General features: G+C 39.4%; 1 protein-coding gene across 4 annotated transcripts in view; it reads right to left on the bottom strand.

The window, feature by feature from the left end:
* PRRC2C (proline rich coiled-coil 2C) overlaps positions 1 to 21136 on the bottom strand; it is a 119356-nt gene that overhangs the window by 64253 nt on the left and 33967 nt on the right. For 3 of the 4 annotated variants that reach the window (XM_089671555.1, XM_089671558.1, XM_089671556.1), the window contains exons 2-8: positions 20404 to 20576; positions 19785 to 19962; positions 15058 to 15167; positions 12095 to 12223; positions 8912 to 9138; positions 8747 to 8826; positions 8408 to 8526 (exon numbers count right to left, since the gene is read on the bottom strand). In XM_089671555.1, the coding sequence (XP_089527681.1) occupies positions 8408 to 8526; positions 8747 to 8826; positions 8912 to 9138; positions 12095 to 12223; positions 15058 to 15167; positions 19785 to 19962; positions 20404 to 20515 (955 nt within the window). In that variant the 5' untranslated portion in view covers positions 20516 to 20576. The remainder of the gene's footprint in view (positions 1 to 8407; positions 8527 to 8746; positions 8827 to 8911; positions 9139 to 12094; positions 12224 to 15057; positions 15168 to 19784; positions 19963 to 20403; positions 20577 to 21136) is intronic. The other variant, XM_089671557.1, reaches the window with a different exon arrangement.

Raw genomic sequence — 21136 nt, 5'->3', positions numbered from 1 at the left:
AATGTTATTGTTTCAGTTGAATAAATCTATTTAAATTGTTATTATTAAGGTAATGATTATTTTTCTCCTTCCTAAGTACAACAGAAAAGTTGTCCAAATATGAATGATTAACCTATTAAACTGGGGATAAAAAAACTAATATGAAAAGTTGTTATTCTAAAAATCTTCATCTACTTGCATATTAAAGTTATACCAGCAAGAATTAGTCTTTATGTAGAAAACTAGGATTTAAATCAAGCCTTACTGACTAGTGATTTAAATCAGTTTGATTTAAATCAAATCCACCCTGGGAAAAATACCGTCAAATTCGTGAGGAAAATCTGCTGCTCTCTACCAGAAAGTTGTCAATGGGAAGGTTTATCTTCCAACATGACAATGACCCAAAACACACAGCAAAAATGAGCACACAGTGGTTGAAGGAGAAAAAGATGAATGTTCTTGCATGGCCTAGTAAGAGCCCAAACTTAAACCCCACTGAAAATATATGGAATGACTTTGATGGTGACTGTGGACTGCAGTCATCATCAAATTTAACTGAACTTGAGCAGTTCTTCAAAGAAGAGCAGGCAAGTATTGCAGAGTCTAGATGTGCAAAGTTAGTAGAGACATATCCCAACAGACTAAAGGCTTTAATTAAAGCAAAAGGTGGTTCAATAAAATACTGACAAAAAGGGATGATCCTTTTTCAAACGCAGTGATTCTGTTTTTGATTTAAAAAAAAAAAAATTAACATTTTTGGTGTTATCACAAGTGTAATAAAAGCGCCACGCCCTTAATACTTTAAAGCAGCAATTCCACCTCAAAGAAACCAAACAAAATTTCTTAGTGCTATAACTTAAATAAAGGAATTTAGTGCATAAGTAATTTAAATAATTCAATTTGTGAATATAAAAAAATGTCCAATTCTGAATTTCTTCAAATGTCCAAACAAATCCTTTTCAAATTCAAGTGCTCTCAAAGAAATTGTGCCAAAATCTACCACCAAAGTAAAGTTGGGTAACTCACCAGAGCTCCATGCTGATCAATCTCTAGATCAGCAAAAAACGCTTTTTGCTCTGGGAGCAGATGCAATGAATCAACTTCTCAGGTGTGATGATCAATAGCTACACAATCATCCATGAGGTAGGTATCCACCACTCAATATAATGGTTCCAGGAGCATTATATCACTCTCTCTTTTTATATCTCTCCACCGAGGTCCTGTTTGGGAATGAAAGAGAAAATCATGGTGCAACCAGTTTTTTTTATAAAAGTATCCAACAATTTAATAAAGATTTACACTCACAAAAAGGGTGTCTTCACCGACACCAGTATAACAGCATAAAACAGCAAATGGTATAACAGTCTCCTGTTCCCCACACACACTCACTACAGCGCTCGTGACTCAATTTTCTCCACAGACGTCAGCATCCAGGAAGCCCTACTAGTTTCGTCATGAATGACATCTTCAAGGGGCGGTCTTCAAGGGGCGGACATCTTCAAAGGGGACCGCCCCTTGAAGATGTCATTCATGACAAAACTAGTAGGGCTTCCTGGATGCTGACGTCTGTGGAGAAAATTGAGTCACGAGCGCTGTGGTGAGTGTGTGTGGGGAACAGGAGACTGTTATACCATTTGCTGTTTTATGCTTTATACTTTTTGTGAGTGTAAATCTTTATTAAATTGTTGGATACTTTTACAAAAAAACTGGCTGCACCATGATTTTCTCTTTCATTCCCAAACATGACCTCGGTGGAGAGATATAAAAAGAGAGAGTGATATAATGCTCCTGGACCCATTATATTGAGTGGTGGATACCTACCTTATGGATGATTGTGTAGCTATTGATCATCACACCTGAGAAGTTGATTCATTGCATCTGCTCCCAGAGCAAAAAGCGTTTTTTGCTGATCTAGAGATTGATCAGCATGGAGCTCTGGTGAGTTACCCAACTTTACTTTGTTGGTGGATTTTGGCACAATTTCTTTGAGAGCACCTGAATTTGAAAAGGATTTGTTTGGACATTTGAAGAAATTCAGAATTGGACATTTTTTTATATTCACAAATTGAATTATTTAAATTACTTATGCACTAAAAAATTGTTTTGCACATAATTTTGATACTTTTTGATATTACTTGAGAATAGATATATATATATTTTGCACTAATGTTTCTACACTAAATTAGGAATAGTTTGTGGTTTTAGCGCATTCCTTTATTTAAATTTTTGGTGTTATATCTTTCACTTTGATGTTATACGTTGCACTGAGTAAATACAGCTGGATAGAAAAAAAATTGCCTGTCTTCATTTCAGGCTCCAAAACAACACAATGTGATTATTTTAACTAGTTGCTGACCGCAGATAGCGGCTGCACTGCAGCCGGTCAGTTCTGGGTGGACATCATATGACGTCCTCCCAGAACGCGCTCTCCTGCGCACCCCTGGGGGGCACACCCTGCGATCTCCGTGATCGCTGTGTCCTACAGACACAGCTGATCACATGATGTGGTAAAATCACAGCGGCCTTTTACCTTGTGATCAGCCGTGTCCAATGACATGCTGATCACAGGGAAATGCAATTGCCGGTTCTCGGCTGCACTTTCCTCACGCTGTCAGAACAAGGATCTGCACTTATGATCAGTGCCCTGATGATCAGTGCCCAGCAGTGCCACCCACCTGTGCCCAGCAGTGCTGCCAGTCAATGCCCAGCAGTGACGCCTATCATTGCTGACTACCAGTACCCATCATCAGTGCAGCCTATCAGTGCCCATCACTGCTGCCTCATCAACACACATCAGTGAATGAGAAAAATTACCTGTTTGAAAATTATTATAATAGAAAATAAGAAACTTTTTTTAAAAACTTTTTTTGCACTTTTTTTGTTTATAGCGCAAAAAGCAAAAACACCCAGCGGCGATTAAATGCCACCAAAAGAAAGCTCTATTTATGAGAAAAAAAATGATAAAAATTTCATATGGGTACAAAGTTGCATGACTGCGCAATTGTCATAGTGTGACAGCTGAAACTTGGCCTGGTAAGGAAGGGGGTATAAGTGCCCGGTAGGCAAGTGGTTAAAGAGGTGATTCTTTTCTATACCCACTGTACATCATATACTGAAATATATGGTGCAATTACAATCCTTTCGATTTGCAGTCCTTTATATAGTGAGAAGAAGGCTGCAGTAGTCCATTTTAAACATAGGGGCGCAGTTGCTATCCATTTTTTCATGTGGAAACTGATTAACCAAATAGGTAAATTGCATGGACAACAGAAAATGGGAGGGGTTTAATACTAGTCCATTCTCTTTATAAAGTAATTTTGATGATGAAATGCGTTGCAGCGTGACTTAGTGGCAACTAGATGTGACTGAGGCAAGGAGCCACATTGATAAGCAGGGCAGTTGGCTTAAGCTCTGGACAGCAGGGGGGAGAGGTCCCAAGGCAGCCTGTGCATTGACAATTATATGCAATCTGTTGCAATCATTTGCTTGAGAGAAAGCCTATTTCTTTTAAACAAACACTGGATTTATTAGCTAATCTTTGCAAAAAAGAGAGGCAATTTAGGCTGGTGAGTGTGTCTATCAAAGTGGTGAAGGGACAAAGAATTCTGAAATTATACAAAAATATTATTGTGTTGTGTTACGGTTTCAATAAAAAAAAAAAAAATAGTGTGAATAGAGATATTTTCTTTCTATCTATCTATCTATCTATATATATATATATATATATATACACACACACACGCACACACACACACACACATACACACACATATATATATATATATATATACAGATACACAAAATAGCTTTAATCAATGCTTTTGTAGCTGTTAAATCACACCTATGATGTCCTTTTCAAGCAGAATTTCTCTCTTCATAATAAGCATTTTCTCATGTCATCCCAGTGTGTTTATCTCTCATTTTCCTAGTCCATGGCAGCTTTGAATCTTCACCTCCCTGTTCAAAATCTTAAAAAAATGCCTTCTGAACACTTCCTGTAGCATCAGGTATCAATCCAGGAAACTTAATATCCCATCATGCACTGCCTTACTGTATCAGGGAATAGAGCGTTTTTTCCTCTCTGGACCACACTGCCCTCATTAATATACCACCTGTTTTATTTACACCCACTTTCCTACTTCTTCCTTTAAGGACACCATACACTGTACAATCTGATTGTATGATTTCTTTTAGATCTACCATAAACTATGTAGTGCAAGGGCTTGCCTGATTTCATACAAATTGGATGGATTGTTCAGGTGGGTCCTTCTATTCTATAGTTTTGGGGGAATCTAAAGGAAATTATACAGAGATTGTACAAATCAGATTGCAGTGAATGGCCAGCTTTATACAAGTACAGGAGAGGGAGTGTGTGAAGATACTCATTTGTCATTGTTCTTGTGTATAGGACACAAATTTCACTTGGTGTGTTTTATTAGCACGTTTACCCCACGACACGCACAGAGCAGCCCATTGATTTCAATGGGCTTCTCTACATGCAGCAACATATATTAATAGGGCATTTAGGTATGTCGTGGTTAGCATGTTTTTTTTGTTGTTGTGCGTTTTGTCACAATCATTGCATGCTTTTGCATGCAGCAAAATGCGCATTTGCTTCCACGTTTGGGGTGATCAGTAGGCACTGGCTGTGTATTCCGGTAGAACAGTGATCACTGCCTGCATTGGAAAAGCATGTAAGTACAGAGGTACACGTGAGCTCTCTCTTTCGAGGTGGAGGGAAGGGGGGGGGGGGGGGTCAGTTGCTGGGTGTGTTTGTGTGAGGAAGCACGTCAGTAGCTTCAAATTGTTTCACGCCCCAAGGATGTATACCAGGAAGTAAAATCGAGGAGTTTTCTATGGAAGAGACTGGAGGCTGAGGTAAGGCCTGCCTAAGAATAGTCTTCTTTTCTTTTCTGCAACAGAGGTACGCTAATGATATATTAGTACACAGGGTAGTTGGAGTTTAAAAAAACAATAAAAAAAAAGGTGAAATTCGTCTTTAGGCCAATATTTCAGGAGGTTGTTGCTCAATCTGACCACTTCAAATAAAGCCACTGAATTTTAAGGAGACACCGAAAACTATTAAAACTAAAACAAATAAATTAATAATTCCTGTGTATTGGATACATTTAAAATTTTTTTTAAAAAAGGTGAGCGCTGGCAATGGTTAGGAAGCAGCTAGCACATAAGGTAAATAACAATCCCCACAAATAAGTGCAGCTCTAAAATTATATCACAAAAGGACTGTTGAATCAAGCGGAACAGTAAAGTGCATCACATAAAGATATATAACTGTTGACAAAATAATTCTAAACATTGAACGGAACACTAAAGTGCATCATGTAGGAGTGCAAAACTGTCAATAAATCAACTTCAATAAATATATTAAAACAAAATAATAAAGTGCATCATAAGCATCATAATAATGTCCGTAATGATGCGTGGTATAAGGTTCACTATAGCCAAGATTATAACAAAGTAAACAATATTCTAGTAACGCCCGCGATTACATGCGATCCAAGTAGATGTCCGTGAAGTAATAAGGTGCGGCAAAATAAAGGTGCTGAGTGCAAGTGTTGTATTAATCACACAGGGGAATCCACCAAACAGATGTACACTCACCAGAATGAAACTGGTAACAGGCATTTCAAACATAACACATCTTGAGGTGGGGGGCAGCCAAGAGGTTAAGATGGACTGTTTCATCTTGGGCATTGGATGAAGGAAAAGATTTTGTCCTGAAGGAAATAGCTAATCACAGGAGCCAGAAGATTATAAATAGTGTAGTAATTATTTCCTATAAATACTGTATAATATTTATTGAATATATAAAAAATAAAAAAAAACATCCACATGGAGTCAGATATGCAAATGTATAAAGGAAAATACCAAGATGGCTGTCACTCCGTCCTTCTGCAGTGGCAGCGTGACGCCAGCAAAAGAGGCTCAACCCGACGCATTTCATACGCATGCACATCTTCAGGGGTACGCCCCCATCCTTTATACATTTGCATATCTGACTCCATGTGGATTTTTTTTATTTATTATATATTCAATAAATACTACACTATATATAATCTTCTGGCTCCTGTGGTGAGCTATTTCCTTCAGGACAAAGGCTTTTTTTCATCCAATGCCAAAGGCGAAACACTCCATCTTAACCTCTTGGCTGCCCACCACCTCAAGATGTGTTATGCTTGAAATGCCTGTTACCAGTTTCTTTCTGGTGAGTGTACATCAGTTAGAGGTGGTGGATTCCTCTGTGTGATTAATACAACACTTGCAATCAGCACCTATATTTTGCAGCACTTTATCGCATTACAGACATCTACTTGGATCACGTGTATTGCATTACCAGATTATTATTATCTGTTTACTTTACTATAATCTTGCCTATAGTGCACCTTATACAATGCAGCATCACGTACAATATTATTAAGTTCACGATGCACTTTATTATTTTGTTTTAATACATTTATTGAAGTGGATTTATTGACAGTTTTGCACTCCTACATGATGCACTTTACTTTTTCATTTAATCCATACAGTTTATGATGCACTTTATTGTTCCATTTTTTTACCTTGATTTGCACTTTTATATGATGTACTTTACTGTTCCGATTTGATACATACAGTTAATGATGCACTTTACTGTTCCGATTTGATACATACAGTTAATGATGCACTTTACTGTTCCGTTCAATTTTTAGAATTATTTTGGTCGACAGTTATATATCTTTATGTGACGCACTTTACTGTTCCACTTGATTCACCAGTCCTTTTGTGATATTTTAGCACTGCACTCTTATTTGTTCACTTGTATGACAAACTGCAAATTCTATGGAAGGCTGTATGTAGAAAAGAGCTGGGAAATTAAGGCAGGTAAAGAAAATGCTGATTAAAAATGGGTACTTTACCAAACTTACCTTAAAAGTATGGGATGCAGTCAAATCTTCTGCTAACCTTGTTTCTCGACTTAAACCTCCTATGGATTTCACTTATAACCCTATCAACACCTTTGGTACATTGGGAATGGGTTACTAAAAACTTCACACAGATGCGATTCTTCATAACCAACAGAGGGTATAAAACCCCTACCACGGGGGGGGGGGGCAACTGTGGCCCTCCAGCTGTTGTAGAACTACAAGTCCTATGAGGCATTGCAAAACTGACAATTACAAGCATGACTCCCAAAAGCAGAAGTATGATGGGACTTGTAGTTCACCAACAGCTGAAGGGCCACAGTTACCCACCCTGCCCTAGCACAATTACAGAGGAAAAAAAGCTGCTGCATAGTGAGCCATTTGGATACGTACAGAAAAAAAACACTACTTGCAAACCAATATATATGTTATCTGGAGCGGTCTAGGATGTTTACATTTTTTTTAAGCCAAATGTGCTTCAGATTCACATGCCCTTGGTTTTATCTTCTTTCTCTACTCAACTCATGGCACCCTTGTCACAACAGCCCTCCGCCCACCCACAAAAGGTTATCAGATCTGGGAAATTAGTTACATGCTTGTGACTGGACCCCAAATTCTAACTGTATGGTGCCTTGTTCCCTCTAGAGTATCCAGATACAATCCAGGATGCCCGTAAAACCGTTTAAACAACTATGGGCAGGTAGGCACAATATAACATAAAAATGGGTGCTTTGCCATTTTGCTAGCCAGTTATTCTCAGGAAACAATGGATGGAATGTCGACTTTAACAGTAGATACTGCTTCCTAGAAGTAAAATCACTCTGTATAGTGAATTAAAAGGATTTCTCCAATTCAGGTTTCTGTGTTTTGAAATCCACTGGGCCATCAGATTGTACTTGAGGTCTAAGTCTAAGGCCAACTCAAAGTAAACCTTTTGCTCATTCAGAACATCTAAATGGATACTATCAGTTAAAGCATAATAGTGTGACCTAAATGTGAACAACTTGGTCTAAAATTTGAGTTTGACTGTCTCTAAGCCTCCCTAAAGGTTGGTGCCCAAGATGGGTGGTCTCGTGGGCCAGCTTAAACGTGAGGTTGCGCTTGTTAAATCAGAATGCTTTGAGTGCCTGCAACTTTAAAAGCAAGGGCAAGTGGTGGGTTTACTTTAAATCCAGAAACCAAAAAAGTAACAATTCAAAGGAGTCACTCTAGCAAAAGACGGAAAGTGTTAAGTTATTTTTTTTAATCAAACTGATTGACCCCTTCCTACTCATCTTAAGCAGAGCATACTGGAACAAAAATTGATCCAGTTCGGAATGATGTTTCAATGGCTTGTAACTCAAACTGTTGTTGCAGCACTTAAAGCAAAGATGTAGCACTGAGGTCCAAGCCAGTAGTTAGTTGCCATTTTGAGTTAACAGATTGTCTCAGATCTTTGTCTTATTTGGGAAAGAAGGTCAGATGGGCACAAGAGGAGAAAGCAGTACATGTACAAGGAAACTTACCTGCCCAGCCTTCATCTGCTTCAGTGTCTAGGTTATCCAGCTCTTTTAGCTCAGTAGCGCTAATAATTGAAGGACGTTCAACACCCTCCGCAGCCCATGATTGTGGCGGTCGTCTTCTACTAAAGTATATCATTTAAAAAAAAAAAACTAATTAGTGACAATTTCCCATGTTACAATCTAATCTATGCAGAAACTTCCACATGCAACATTGAAAGATACAATCAAATACTAAATGTTGGAACAAAAATGAAACAGCAACTGGAGAAAAGAATTACAATAAAATATTGGCACAATATTGTTACCAAGGTAAAACTGTTTTTCAAAGAAAAAAAAAATTACCTATTAGATTCTGGTGCTGAAGGATAGCGTGTGGGTGCTTGCATTGGAGGAAATGGAAGTCGTGGATATGAAGGAAACATCTAAAAGTGATACAATTCAATTAAAAGATACACATCAGTAAAGTACAGATTTCTAATATTCCTAAACACACACATACACACTTACATTTCCAGCAAACGAAGGCATCATGCCTCTGTACTGAGGAGGTAGGCCAGGTTGTTGTCCATTCAGTTTGATTTGCGGGGCTGACCCTTTGCTCTGGTCCGTAGAACTAGGTAGTGCAGGGGTAGAAGATCCATCTTCTCCAAGGGAGGCAACATTTTCTTGGTCAGCAGGGGCAAGAGGCGTACCAAGATTCCTTCCTCCACCTTCCCGCCAACTGGCCACATCCGCTACAAAAAAAAAAAAAAAAAAAAAGAAGAAGGGGATGATAAGATTTTGCATCTCATTTCTAACAAGCAGTGATTCTAAGACAAACAAATATCTAGTAAGATACTGAATTAAGCAAAGCACATTTGTTACTAGCAGCATTCACAAGACCTTTTCATGAAATTGCTAAATAAATGCTTTTGTTGAAAGGAACCAAGGGGGTAATGCAAGAACTGATAACTGTACCAACAAAATTTTCAAATTTGCCCTAAATGCATCCAGAAAGACCCACAACACCTGTTCGATCACACAGTGGAAAGGGGGCTGAAGCGCAGTGGGATAGGGCAGCATGTCTGCAAAGTGTCACGTGACTCAAACTGCATGTCAAGATCACATACTAATTCCATTATTCAGTGGCCCACTTGTAGCAAGATTTAAAGTAGAATTCCAGCTAAAGCCTAACTAGCCTTAAAAATGCTCTCTCCCACCTACTAACCCCTATACTAACCTATGTAAAAAAGATATATATAATAACCTATTTTCCAGCCCACGCCAGTCAGATGATCTGGCTTCCCTGTGTCAGACAGCATCGGCTACAGGAGAGAGGAGGGACCACAGATAACCACTGAACCATGGGAGCCAATGGATGACTGGAATCACTCCCGGCTTTCACAGCCATTTGTGGACAATTTCTCCATTCCCCTGCCGCTGCTGACACAGGGGCTCACATGACCGGAACAGAAGGGGCTGAAAATAGGTAACAAAAAAACCCTGCCCATGCCGGTATTGAAAAAAAACAAACAAACAAAAGATAAATGCCTTAACCGATTCCCCGCCGCCCTGTAGCACAAATACTGCTACAGGGCGGTAGGAATGCGCAAAATCTCACACACACACACACATTTTATTTATATATATATATATATATATATAAAAATAATTTTGTATTTCCGGCTAGGGGGCGTGCACGCCCTACCCACGCCGCTATTGGCGGCTACAGCTGTCAATCACTAAGTCCCGGCCGGAGATTCCCCTCCGGCACTCAGAGATCGCATACAATCATTGACAGGGGAGAGGTCTGAATATAAGCAATATAGATCTCTCCCCTGCCAGCTCCAGCATGTTGCTTTGTATTGCTCAGCATAGCAGAGCAATACAAAACAGCATGCCTCCCTAGTAAAGCACATACACCACACATAGTAAAACACACACACAACACACTGTTAACCCTTTGATCGACCCAGATGTTAACCCCTTCCTGCCCAGTGTCATTAGTACAGTTTCAGTGCTTTTTATTACCACTGATCACTGGATTAATTTATTAATCACTGGGGATGTCAGTGACAGTCAGTCCCCCCCCCTAGTGTCAGAATGCCCATCGCAGTCCCGCTATAAGTCGCTGATCACCACCATTACCAGTATTAAAGAAAATAAAAAACTTCCAGTATATACACACCGCCATTTGTAAACGCTATAACTTTCACGTAAACCAATAAATTTACACACATTGGGATTTTTTTTTTAATCAAAGACATGTAGTAGATTACATTTATGATGAAATTTGATTTAAATTTTTTACTGGATATGTTTTATAGCAAAAAGTCAAAAATGTTATTTTTTTTTAAAAATTATCAGTCTTTTTTTGTTTATAGCGCAAAAAATAAAACAGAGGCGATCGAATATCACCGAAAGAAAGCTCCAATTTTGAAAGGGGGGGATTTAATTTGGGTGCAGTGCTGCATGACCACGCAATTGTCAGTTAAAGTAACAGTGTCGTATCGCAAAAATACGGCCTGATCAGGAAGGGGGGTAAATTCTCTGGAGGGCAAGTGGTTAAAATAGTCAACAAACATTGCCTCTCCTAACATGCACAGCTAAGTTTCGCCAAAACGCGAACAGATACTAGGACTGCTGAAGTGTAGTTCACAGTAGAATATTCATAGACAAAGTAGTAGCCCTTGACCTGCCATCCCTCCGGGAGAGATCATTTTTTTATTTAGAGTAGGCTATAGCTGGAATTCTACTTAAGGCTGCATATACACCGTCTTAGAAGAAAAAAAAAAGACAAACAAAAATAAAAAAAGCATTAAAAAATGGTTATCCTTTGTGTCCATCCACATTAGGTAGTCTAGAGGCTTTTTTTTTTTTTCAGTGTTTAGTGGCAGGGGAAAAAAAAAACAAAAAAACAAAACAAAACAAAACAAAAAACTTCTGTTTTGTATTTGAGAGTTTTCTGGCAGAAAAAAAAAACTGAATGGGCCTAAAAGCTAGTACAAAAACCCCTCAAAATTGGGATTTTTTTTTCCCTGCCCAGAGTACTGGCATTTTTTAAAGCCAATGTGCATAGCCTTCAAAGCATTCAACTCACTGTGTAGCAGGCATAATGTGACAGAAGGAGGGCATGTAGGTAGGTTTTAATTAAGATTTTCTCATTTTTATTTCCAAATGTAGATTTTAAAAGAAAAAACAGAAGCCTTTTATGGAAGATCGGGGAGTCTGGGACTGATATAGTTTACATACACAAATACACTGACCACTAAATCTAGTATTGTGACCCAGTATAAAATAAATGACTGCCGCAAGAGGCATGTCAGCAACATTTGAGAGTAATTCAATATAAGCACAAGAAAATGCACTTTGCTTTAGGGCTCCTGGGTTACTCTCAAAAATATAGATGGGTACTTTTTGGCACCCTCATTTCCTGCAATTCCCATATGTAACAACTGTATTCCTACAATAATGCTTCAAATTTTACAGCTTTATCATTTAAGGAAATTAAAGATACTGCAGTCAAAAGATGCAATAGTCCTTACAGCCTAAAGAACCAAATCTAAGTGGAATACAGAAATAATTATCTGATATGCTAAACATCAGATTCCAGGTGTCATAATTTTGGTAAGAAAAAAAAAAAAAACACACATACACAAAAACAGTATTTAAATAACTTGTTTTTTTGGTATGCATTAATAGAAAAATTACTTTGTGGGCGCAAACTCGGTCCAGGTCCATAATTATCATCAGCTGCATCTTTCTCTTTTGTCTTTTCCTGATCCCCAGCTGCCTGCAGACTTGGGAATTCTTGCTGAAAATAGCTGTTCACCTGAACACCTGGAAGGAAAGGAACAAGAAGCTATAAGCATTCTACATACAAGCACATAAAGAAAAATTCATAAATACATATACGCAACATATAATAGGCAATACATATAATAAATCATTTTACTATGTTGCATGAAAAAAAAAAAAAAATTGAAGCAAATTTGACCCATGGCTTCTACATTTATGCTTATGCACACTGGTTTATTTTAAACACGGCTTCTCCTAATGGGAGAAAAGTGGTGTTATAAACTCACCTTAGCGGGAGTTTTTTTTTCCAAAGCAGTGTAGGAGAGTTTTGCAGTGTTTGGAGTTTGGGCGTATATTTCATAGGCCAGAATTTTAATTTATTTTGGCCATTAAAATAAACACTAGAGTGCTAAACGAGCCTAGCATTTAGGCATGTTTTTGGAGCGTTTGAATGCATTTTACTGCCTCTAAACTCTGCTGCTCCTAAAACTCTGATATTGGCCTATGTGTGCATGGACACACAGGCATTTATTCAGGGGCTAAAGCAAAAAAAAAAAAAAAGCCAAAAGCTCCTAAATTTGCATTTAGGAGCAGTGGTGTGCATGAGGCCTTAGGGTCCTTTCACACTGATCAGTTTTTCAGCTAAAAACAAACAGAGGAAAATACATAAAATATTATTATTATTATTATTATAATACAGGACTTATCTAGTGCCGACAGTTTGTTCAGCGCTTTACATTATGGAGGTAGACAGTACAGTAACAATACAGTTCAATACAAGAGGGATTAGAGGGCCCTGCTCCTTGGAGCTTACAATCTAGGAGGGAGGGGATAGTGGTACAAAAGGTAATTAGCTGTGGGGGATGGAGTGGTAGGAAGAGTAGAGGATTCCAGTATTAGCTAGGGTCAGGGTAGGCTTCCCTGAAGAGATGGGTTTCAGCGTGCGCCTAAAGGTCAGTAGAGTAGGCGATAGCCTGATAGATTAGGGTAGGGAGTTCCAGAGGATGGTTGAAGCCCTTAAGAAATCCTGGAGATGAGCATGGGAGGAGGAGACAAGGAGCTAGAGAGTAGGAGGTCTTGCGAGGAGCGGAGAGTACGGTTTGGGTGGTATTTAGAGACAAGGTCGGTGATGTAATTTGGGGCAGTATTATGAACGGCTTTATATGTCAGTGTTAGCGTTTTGAATTTTATCCGTTGGGCAATTGGAAGCCAGTGGAGGGATTGGCAGAGAGGGGTGGCAGATACAGAGCGGTTAGTAAGGTGAAGGAGTCTGGCAGCAGCATTCATGATGGACTGGAGTGGGGATAGCCTGCGATGAGGTAGGCCAATGAGGAGGAAGTTACAGTAGTCAAGGCGTGATATAATAATATGCATCCTTTTAAATCTTACAGAACTTTTCACAACAGTCAGTTGCGTTTAAGTGGAACTCTTTCACCCTACATGGACAGGTAAGGTAAGAACTGCTTTAACCAAAAGGGTTCCAATGAATGCCACATTTAATAAGCAAGCTATTTTGGCATCTTCCATATCATGCCTACCAGAGGCCTTATAAGTTATCTGCAGTGGTAAACGAAGGAGGAGATCGTGGCATAATACCACGAGAATAGAGAGCTTTTTTGTGTACTTCTACGGGTAAGTTGCTGGCTCCTAAAAGACTTGAAGTGTCGGGCTGTGTGATATCAATTATAATCAGCTTGACTCGACTGCCCAAGGCACTACCTTATCAGGAAAGAGTTAAGCTAAACACTAACCAATAACGCTCTAAATGAGAGCGTACACAAGCTGTGCCTACTGCTCTTTTGTGCAATGCCTTAAGTTTACACTGGCTGATTTAGGGAAAACAATGTACAAGCTATGGGGCGTAACTTACAGAGGTATCTGTCCCGCAAAACTACATGTCCATTTGTTCTGTGTAAATAGGGGCAAAACTAAAATGTTACTAAAGCCAACCATAGAATGCTCAAATCTCGTCCAGTTCAGCAGGGACTGGGCAAGATACGGGCCATCTATGGGCAGGCTGGTTGCAGCCAGTTTAATTGGTGTACAACTTGGGTACAATCAGTTGGATTTTTCATGTGAATACTGCCAGTGGCTATAGGCGCTAGCAATAATCTCTGTACTCCTGGCAGGGACTGCTCCATCCACCCAAACCCCTACCCCAGAAAACACAACAGCTCCACAGGAAAGAAGAAAAAAAAAAAAAAAAAGAAGATTGCATCATCTATGGCCATCTTAAGCTATTCTCTCCAGTTCGAATGATATTTATGTATTAAAAGGGCAAAAGGAAAAGCACAGTTCAGGAAAATAATGCATTATGGGAACTAGCTGAAGCTAATGACCATAGTAAATAAGTATACATCCTATAATATTCTAGTGGCCATAATGTGAAACTTGAAGAGAAAAGAGCCTAGCATCCGGTTTTGCCCCATTTGTGCACAGCAGTTTCCCAGGGTGAATAGGTCTGCAATTTTTTTAATCTACAACTCGCTTAGGTGTCCAATATCTTATCTTGCGGTTACAGTAAAATACATATCCTCACTACAAGTAGATTATCTCGATTTTATAAAGCACAAAAATAAGGGAAGTGGAATTATGAAAAAAATATATATAAAAAAAAAAGCACAAAAACTGCTGTGCTAGCAGCAAAGAGATCACCAGTATTGGAGAAGTACATATCTGTGATCAACAGGTCATGTGACCAAGGACTAATTCAAGCTTTTATTAACAACACAAGTGCATTTTTATTAGGATCTGGCGACTCCCAAAGTCAAATCAGTGAAATGCACGTTTGTAAAACACATCCAGATTTATTTTTTTTAAGCAGCAGCAATGTACTCCTGATTGCATACATGTAGCCGCTTTAGAACTCCTCTTACCATCATTGGGTCCACCTGGCTTGGAAGTGGCCCATGATTTGGCAACAGTAGGAACCTCGGGCATAACGGGAACTAGTGGCTTTGGAGGTGGTGGGGGCACTTCTGGTGTTCTAAAGGAAGAAAAAAAAATTCACTTAAATGTAAATCAGAGTTCAGACAGTATATTGGGTTGAACAATCACAAAAAACACACAACCGATCAAAAAGGTCAATGTTGTCATGGACATATGGCAGGGGTGGGCAACTGTGGCCCTCCAGCTGTTGTAGAACTACAAGTCCCATGATGCATTGCAAAACTGAGTTACAATCATGACTCCCAAAGGCAGAGGCATGATGGGACTTGTAGTTCACCAACAGCTGGAGGGCCACAGTTGCCCACCCCTGGCATATGGCTAAGTGCACGTCAAAAATGTGAGTGTAAGCTTTAAACAGGCCCACCTATGAAACCCAAAAGAGCCTTCATTTCTTGTGAAATGACCATTTACCGCAGAACTAACAGAATCACTGAACCTATCAAAATTAGAACAGCATTTGTAACGAATACACATTCTACAAATGAACCTGATTAAACAACCCATTTTGATACTTTTTCTAAGTGCAAAAGACTACAATGTTCAACTGTTGTTACTGGTTTCTGTCTGAAAACAGATTCCCAGGAACCTCATCTACTCACACTTGTACAGGTGAAACTCAAAAAAATAGAATATCGTGCAAAAGTTCATTTATTTCAGTAATGCAACTTAAAAGGTGAAACTAATATATGAGATAGACTCATTGCATGCAAAGCAAGATAGTTAAAGCCGTGATTTGTCATAAGTGTGATGATATTGGCTTACAGCTCATGGAAACCCCAAATCCACAATCTCAGAAAATGAGAATATTACATGCAATCAATAAAACAAGGATTGTACATAGAACAATATCGGACCTCTGAAAAGTATAAGCATGCATATGTACTCAGTACTTGGTTTGGGCCCCTTTTGCAGCAATTACTGCCTCAATGTTGCGTGGCATGGAAGCTATCAGCCTGTGGCACTGCTGAGGTGTTATGGAAGACCAGGATGCTTCAATAGCGGCCTTCAGCTCTTCTGCATTGTTCGGTCTCATGTCTCTCATCTTTCTCTTGGCAATGCCCCTTTGATTCTCTATGGGGTTCAGGTCAGGCGAGTTTGCTGGCCAATCAAGCACAGTAATCCCACGGTCACTGAACCAGGTTTTGGTGCTTTTGGCAGTGTGGGTAGGTGCCAAGTCCTGCTGGAAAATGAAGTCAACATCCCCATAAAGCTCGTCTGCGGAAGGAAGCATGAAGTGCTCCAAAATCTCCTGGTAGACGGCTGCGTTGAACCTGGACTTAATGAAGCACAGTGGACCAACACCAGCAGATGACATGGCTCCCCAAATCAACACAGACTGTGGAAACTTCACACTGGACTTGAAGCATCTTGCAGTGTGTGCCTCTTCATACTTCCTCCATACTCTTGCATCTCATTTGGAAACTAAGGACCCAGAGTTGCTCTCATCAGAAAAGAGGACTTTGGACCACTGAGCAACAGACCAGGTCTGTTTTTCTTTAGCTCAGGTAGGACGCTTCTGACGTTGTTTGTTGTTCAGGAGCGGCTTGACAAGAGGAATACCACATTTGAAGCCTATGTCCAGGATCCGTCTGTGTGTGGTGGCTCTTGATGCATTGACTCCAGCCTCAGTCCACTCCTTGTGAAAGTCCCCAACACTTTTGAATGTTCTTTCCTGACAATCCTCTCCAGGCTGCGGTCATCCCTGCTGCTTGTGCACCTTTTTCTTCCACACTTTTCCCTTCCACATAACTTTCTATTAATGTGCTTTGATACAGCACTTTGGGAACATCCAGTCAGTAGTCTTTCCCATGATTGTGATTCCTACTGAACCAGACTGAGAGACCATTTAAAGACTCAGGAACCCTTTGCAGGTGTTATGGCTTAATTAGCTGATTAGAGCAGGACACTTTGAGCCTAGAATATTGCACCTTTTCACAATATTCTAATTTTCTGAGATTGTGGATTTGGGTTTTCATGAGCTGTAAGCCATAATCATCACAATTATGACAAATCACGGCTTGAACTATCTTGCTTTGCATATAATGAGTCTATCACATATATTAGCTTCACCTTTTAAGCTGCATTACTGAAATAAATGAACTTTTGCACGATATTCTAATTTTTCAAGTTTCACTCGTATCTTGTATACGGCCTTCTTAGAAGCTTGCCAGAGCTTGAGGTTAAAATTACAGGTAGCTGCCCTTTGGAATACAAATCGCTTTTCTTATAACACTTGGGACTATAGAAAAATTACACTCTTGAAGATGCAAATTGTCTGGCTGTCAGGACAACTTAATGCTTTAATGATCTTAACCACTTCATGTCCGGATACTTTTACCCCTTCCTGTCCAGGCAAATTTGCAGCTTTCAGTGCTGTCACACTTTGAATGACAATTGCGCGGTCATGCAACACTATACCCATATGAATTTGTTAGCATTTTTTGAGACAGATAAAACTTTATTTTGATGGTATTTATTCACCACTGGGATTTGTATTTTATTTTTTTTTGCTATATAAATGAAAGTCCAAAAATTTTGAAAAAAGTGTTTTTCTTATAAAATTTTGCAACTAAATAATAACCTCTTCATAAATCTTTGCCAAAATGCATTCAGTTATCTTTTTAGTAAAAAAAAATAAACCAAATTAGTTTGTAACCAAAAATATAAAATTTTTAAAACATTTTTTACATTTTTTTTATATATTTATTATTTTATATACTGTCACCCTAGCAGTACAGTGTCACCATAGTGACACTGCACTACTTGTGGGGGGTGATGAAGATTTTTTTTTTTACACTGATTGTTTTTACAGCCTTTATGGGTGTAAAAGCAATCATTTCTCCTCCTTTCTGGCTGCATTCTTGCAGCCATTGAGAAATACTGTGTGAGCTGTGATTGGTCACAGCTTGTCACATGGTACAAGGCTGTTGTGAATAGCCTTGTACCATGTGATCTCTATGATCATTCACAGAGTTTACACGTAGTAAGCAATGATGTCATAAGTGACATCTTGTTTACACCTATTCATGTGATCACTGATTGTTCGATCAGTGATCACGTTTGGGACCTCACACAGAGGTCCCGTACAGCGATCAGTGTTCTGCTGTGTCCGGAGGACACAGTGGGCACCGGATCGTGGTGCCGCACGCTCCTAGGGAGCACGCACAGTCCAAAATGGCGGCCGCCGTTTATGAACGGATACCCGTCCCTGCACTGCCACTGTCCGGCTGTTTATATACAGGGGCCGGACAGGAAGTGGTTAAACAAGCATACAGATCAGAGATTCACACATTGTTTGACTGTCCCAGTTTCTGCTCAGGCAGTCAAGTACTGACATCAGAGCCAGCCAGGCAAGTTGCATTTTCAAAAGGTTAGCGAATGGTAGTCTGTTTTATTTCAGTTTAGGTTTTCTTTACAGAGGAACTAAATAGATTCAATCCCCCCAAGCTCTTGCTATAATGAGCAAGCATGCACACAGCATGCACAGGATTTATAACGATCTGACACACACAGCATGCCAAGATTATAAACTGAGCCATGCATGTGTGGCTGGTGATTTACAATTCCAAAATATTGCAGCAAGCACAAAGGCAAGCTATAAAATTGTAAACACCTGCAAAATGGCAAAAAAACAAACAAACACCATACCCAAAAATTGTCCATATATTGTGCTTTAGGAAACTTTAAACATCAGTTTAGAGTTAACCCTAAACATATTCCTTTCAGGGGATAACTAATGCATATTTCAGAATTGTTATGTATGCATTCGTGCATTTGCAAGCACATGTATGTACTTGGGGGCATCTTTAAAATGTAATCTTTATGGAAACATCAGGGCTCTATTACACCCACATACTGAGCCTAGATAAAGTGATCGGGTGGCTATACAGCTACCGAGATCCCTTTTACTATCAAGGCCAGTGCCTGCAATTAAAAGAAAAAACAAAAAAAAAAAATTACAGAATGTTCATGATTGGTTTAACTCTGGATTGTTGTGATGTGTGGGATACGTCACTTGCAGTGAAAAGGCTAAAGGATTCATCTACTGTAAATATTTAATTGCCTTTGCATGGCCTACCTAAACACAAGAACCACAGCAAAAATTAGGAATCTGCACTATAGCCTGCTAAAAAAATGTGCAATACACACAAATGAGTCAGTAGATTTGTAAATGTACTTTTGGTAAATGGAGCTTAAGGCAGAACTACACTGCATCTGGGCACAACAAACCAAAAGTGCTACTTATTTTTAATATGGAAAGCAAATTCCCCCATCATCTATGTTTCGCTTTGAAAAACACTCCCTAGCTTTACTGGCTATGGCCACCTTGAGTAAGGGCAAATGGTTCATGTAGCATTTACTTCCTTGAATCCATCTGCCCTTGGCTCAGCATGCAGGCAGGAGGGTGTGCTTAGTTGAGAAAATCCCTCCCAAAAACCCCTGGGATGTATGACATCATTTACCGAGCCATGGAACCTAGGAAGAAACTAACGAAATGTAAAAAAACAGTTTAAAACAAGTAAATAGGATATACTTTCCTATCTATTTACTAATGCTAGCATACGAATGATTCAAAATAGTCAATGTTGATTGAGAAAGTGAAGTTCCACTTTAAGTTTCCTGTTTAAAGAGAAAACCGGTCACGGATACTCACTTGTCCTCTTCATTTTGCTCTTGTTTTGATGCCCAGCCTGTTCCATCTTTGGGCACAATGTTCACATTTGGATCGTTTCCTTTATTTTCTGCTTTAAGACTAGGCAAATTTGCAGGTGGAGGCATGCGCCGAGAAACAGCAACTTTTCCCAAACTTTGGAGTCCATGGCGTGCAGCAACTTTAGAAGATTAAGGAACAAAGAAAGTAAAGAGCGTCAAACCAAGACTGGGTCACTTAGTTCACTCATAATGTGAGCAATGATGTTACAAGCAGACTACACAACATTCACAATTTCACCAGTTGCCTATCCATAAAAAGAAGGAAAAAAAAAAAAAGTAGAAAGGTCGCATCACAGTGAAATATCTGCATTCAGACAACTGCATGTAATTCTTTAAACACTTTTACATTTGTCTACGTTCATGACAAGGACTTGCCCTGAATACATGAGGTGTGGGAAGGCCACGCAGCTTTATCTCTATCTATATCTCCATCTATCTCAATCGATCAGAAAGAAAACACCTAATGTGCCAAGCAGATGACGAATGTTAAAAGCAAGAAAAAAAAACAAAAAAAAACTGTATTCAGATACTACACTGCACTGCGTTGTAATTCTACTTACCAGTAGTTTTCTGGGTTTCTAGTGACTTTCCCTTATAGGTGTTAAACAGGCTGAGAGTAGCATACTTTTTCCCATCCTTTGATTTTGTGCTCTGGCCTGGCTTCTCCGACATGTCGAAGGAAATTCATCGAGTCTGGTACACTCTCCGCCTCACTTTTGGACCCAGTCCTCTCCTGACAGAAAAAGGATGACAATATGTTACATTTAGAATCTATTACCAACGCGTGGTCACAGAGCAATAGAACTCATTTCAGATTCTGACTGTATCAGGCCTTTGGTTTAAACTGAATTACCCCAACCATTAAACAGGACGCAAATATCTGCCTCAGATTTAAGTCAATGGGAGGAAGTTGTCTTTTTGGTGAAAGTATGCAAGTATGTCTGCGTAAAATAAAATTAAATTTACACCTGTATAAATAGATCTCTATCTTTAGGACTATCCACCTAATATTGAGTAGGTTCCCCTTTTGCCATCACAATTGCCCTGACCCATCAAGCCATGGACTCCCCTAGAACTCTGAAGGTTTGCTGTGGTATCTGGCACAAAGCGGTTAGCAGCAGATCCCCCAAGTCCTGTAAGTTGCGAAGTGGGGCCTCTATGGATCGGACTTGTTTTTCCAGCACATCCTCACAGATGCTCAATTGGATGGAGATCTGAAGAATTTGGAGTTCAAGTCAACACATCAAACCCTTATTGCAGTGTGGCAGGGTGCATTATCCTGCTAAAAGAGGC

This window comes from Staurois parvus, unplaced genomic scaffold (assembly GCF_062004578.1).
Source record: "Staurois parvus isolate SC_StPar_1 unplaced genomic scaffold, SC_StPar_1.0 ptg000106l, whole genome shotgun sequence".
NCBI classification, from domain to species: domain Eukaryota; kingdom Metazoa; phylum Chordata; class Amphibia; order Anura; family Ranidae; genus Staurois; species Staurois parvus.
This window is presented reverse-complemented; position numbering and strand designations above follow the sequence as displayed.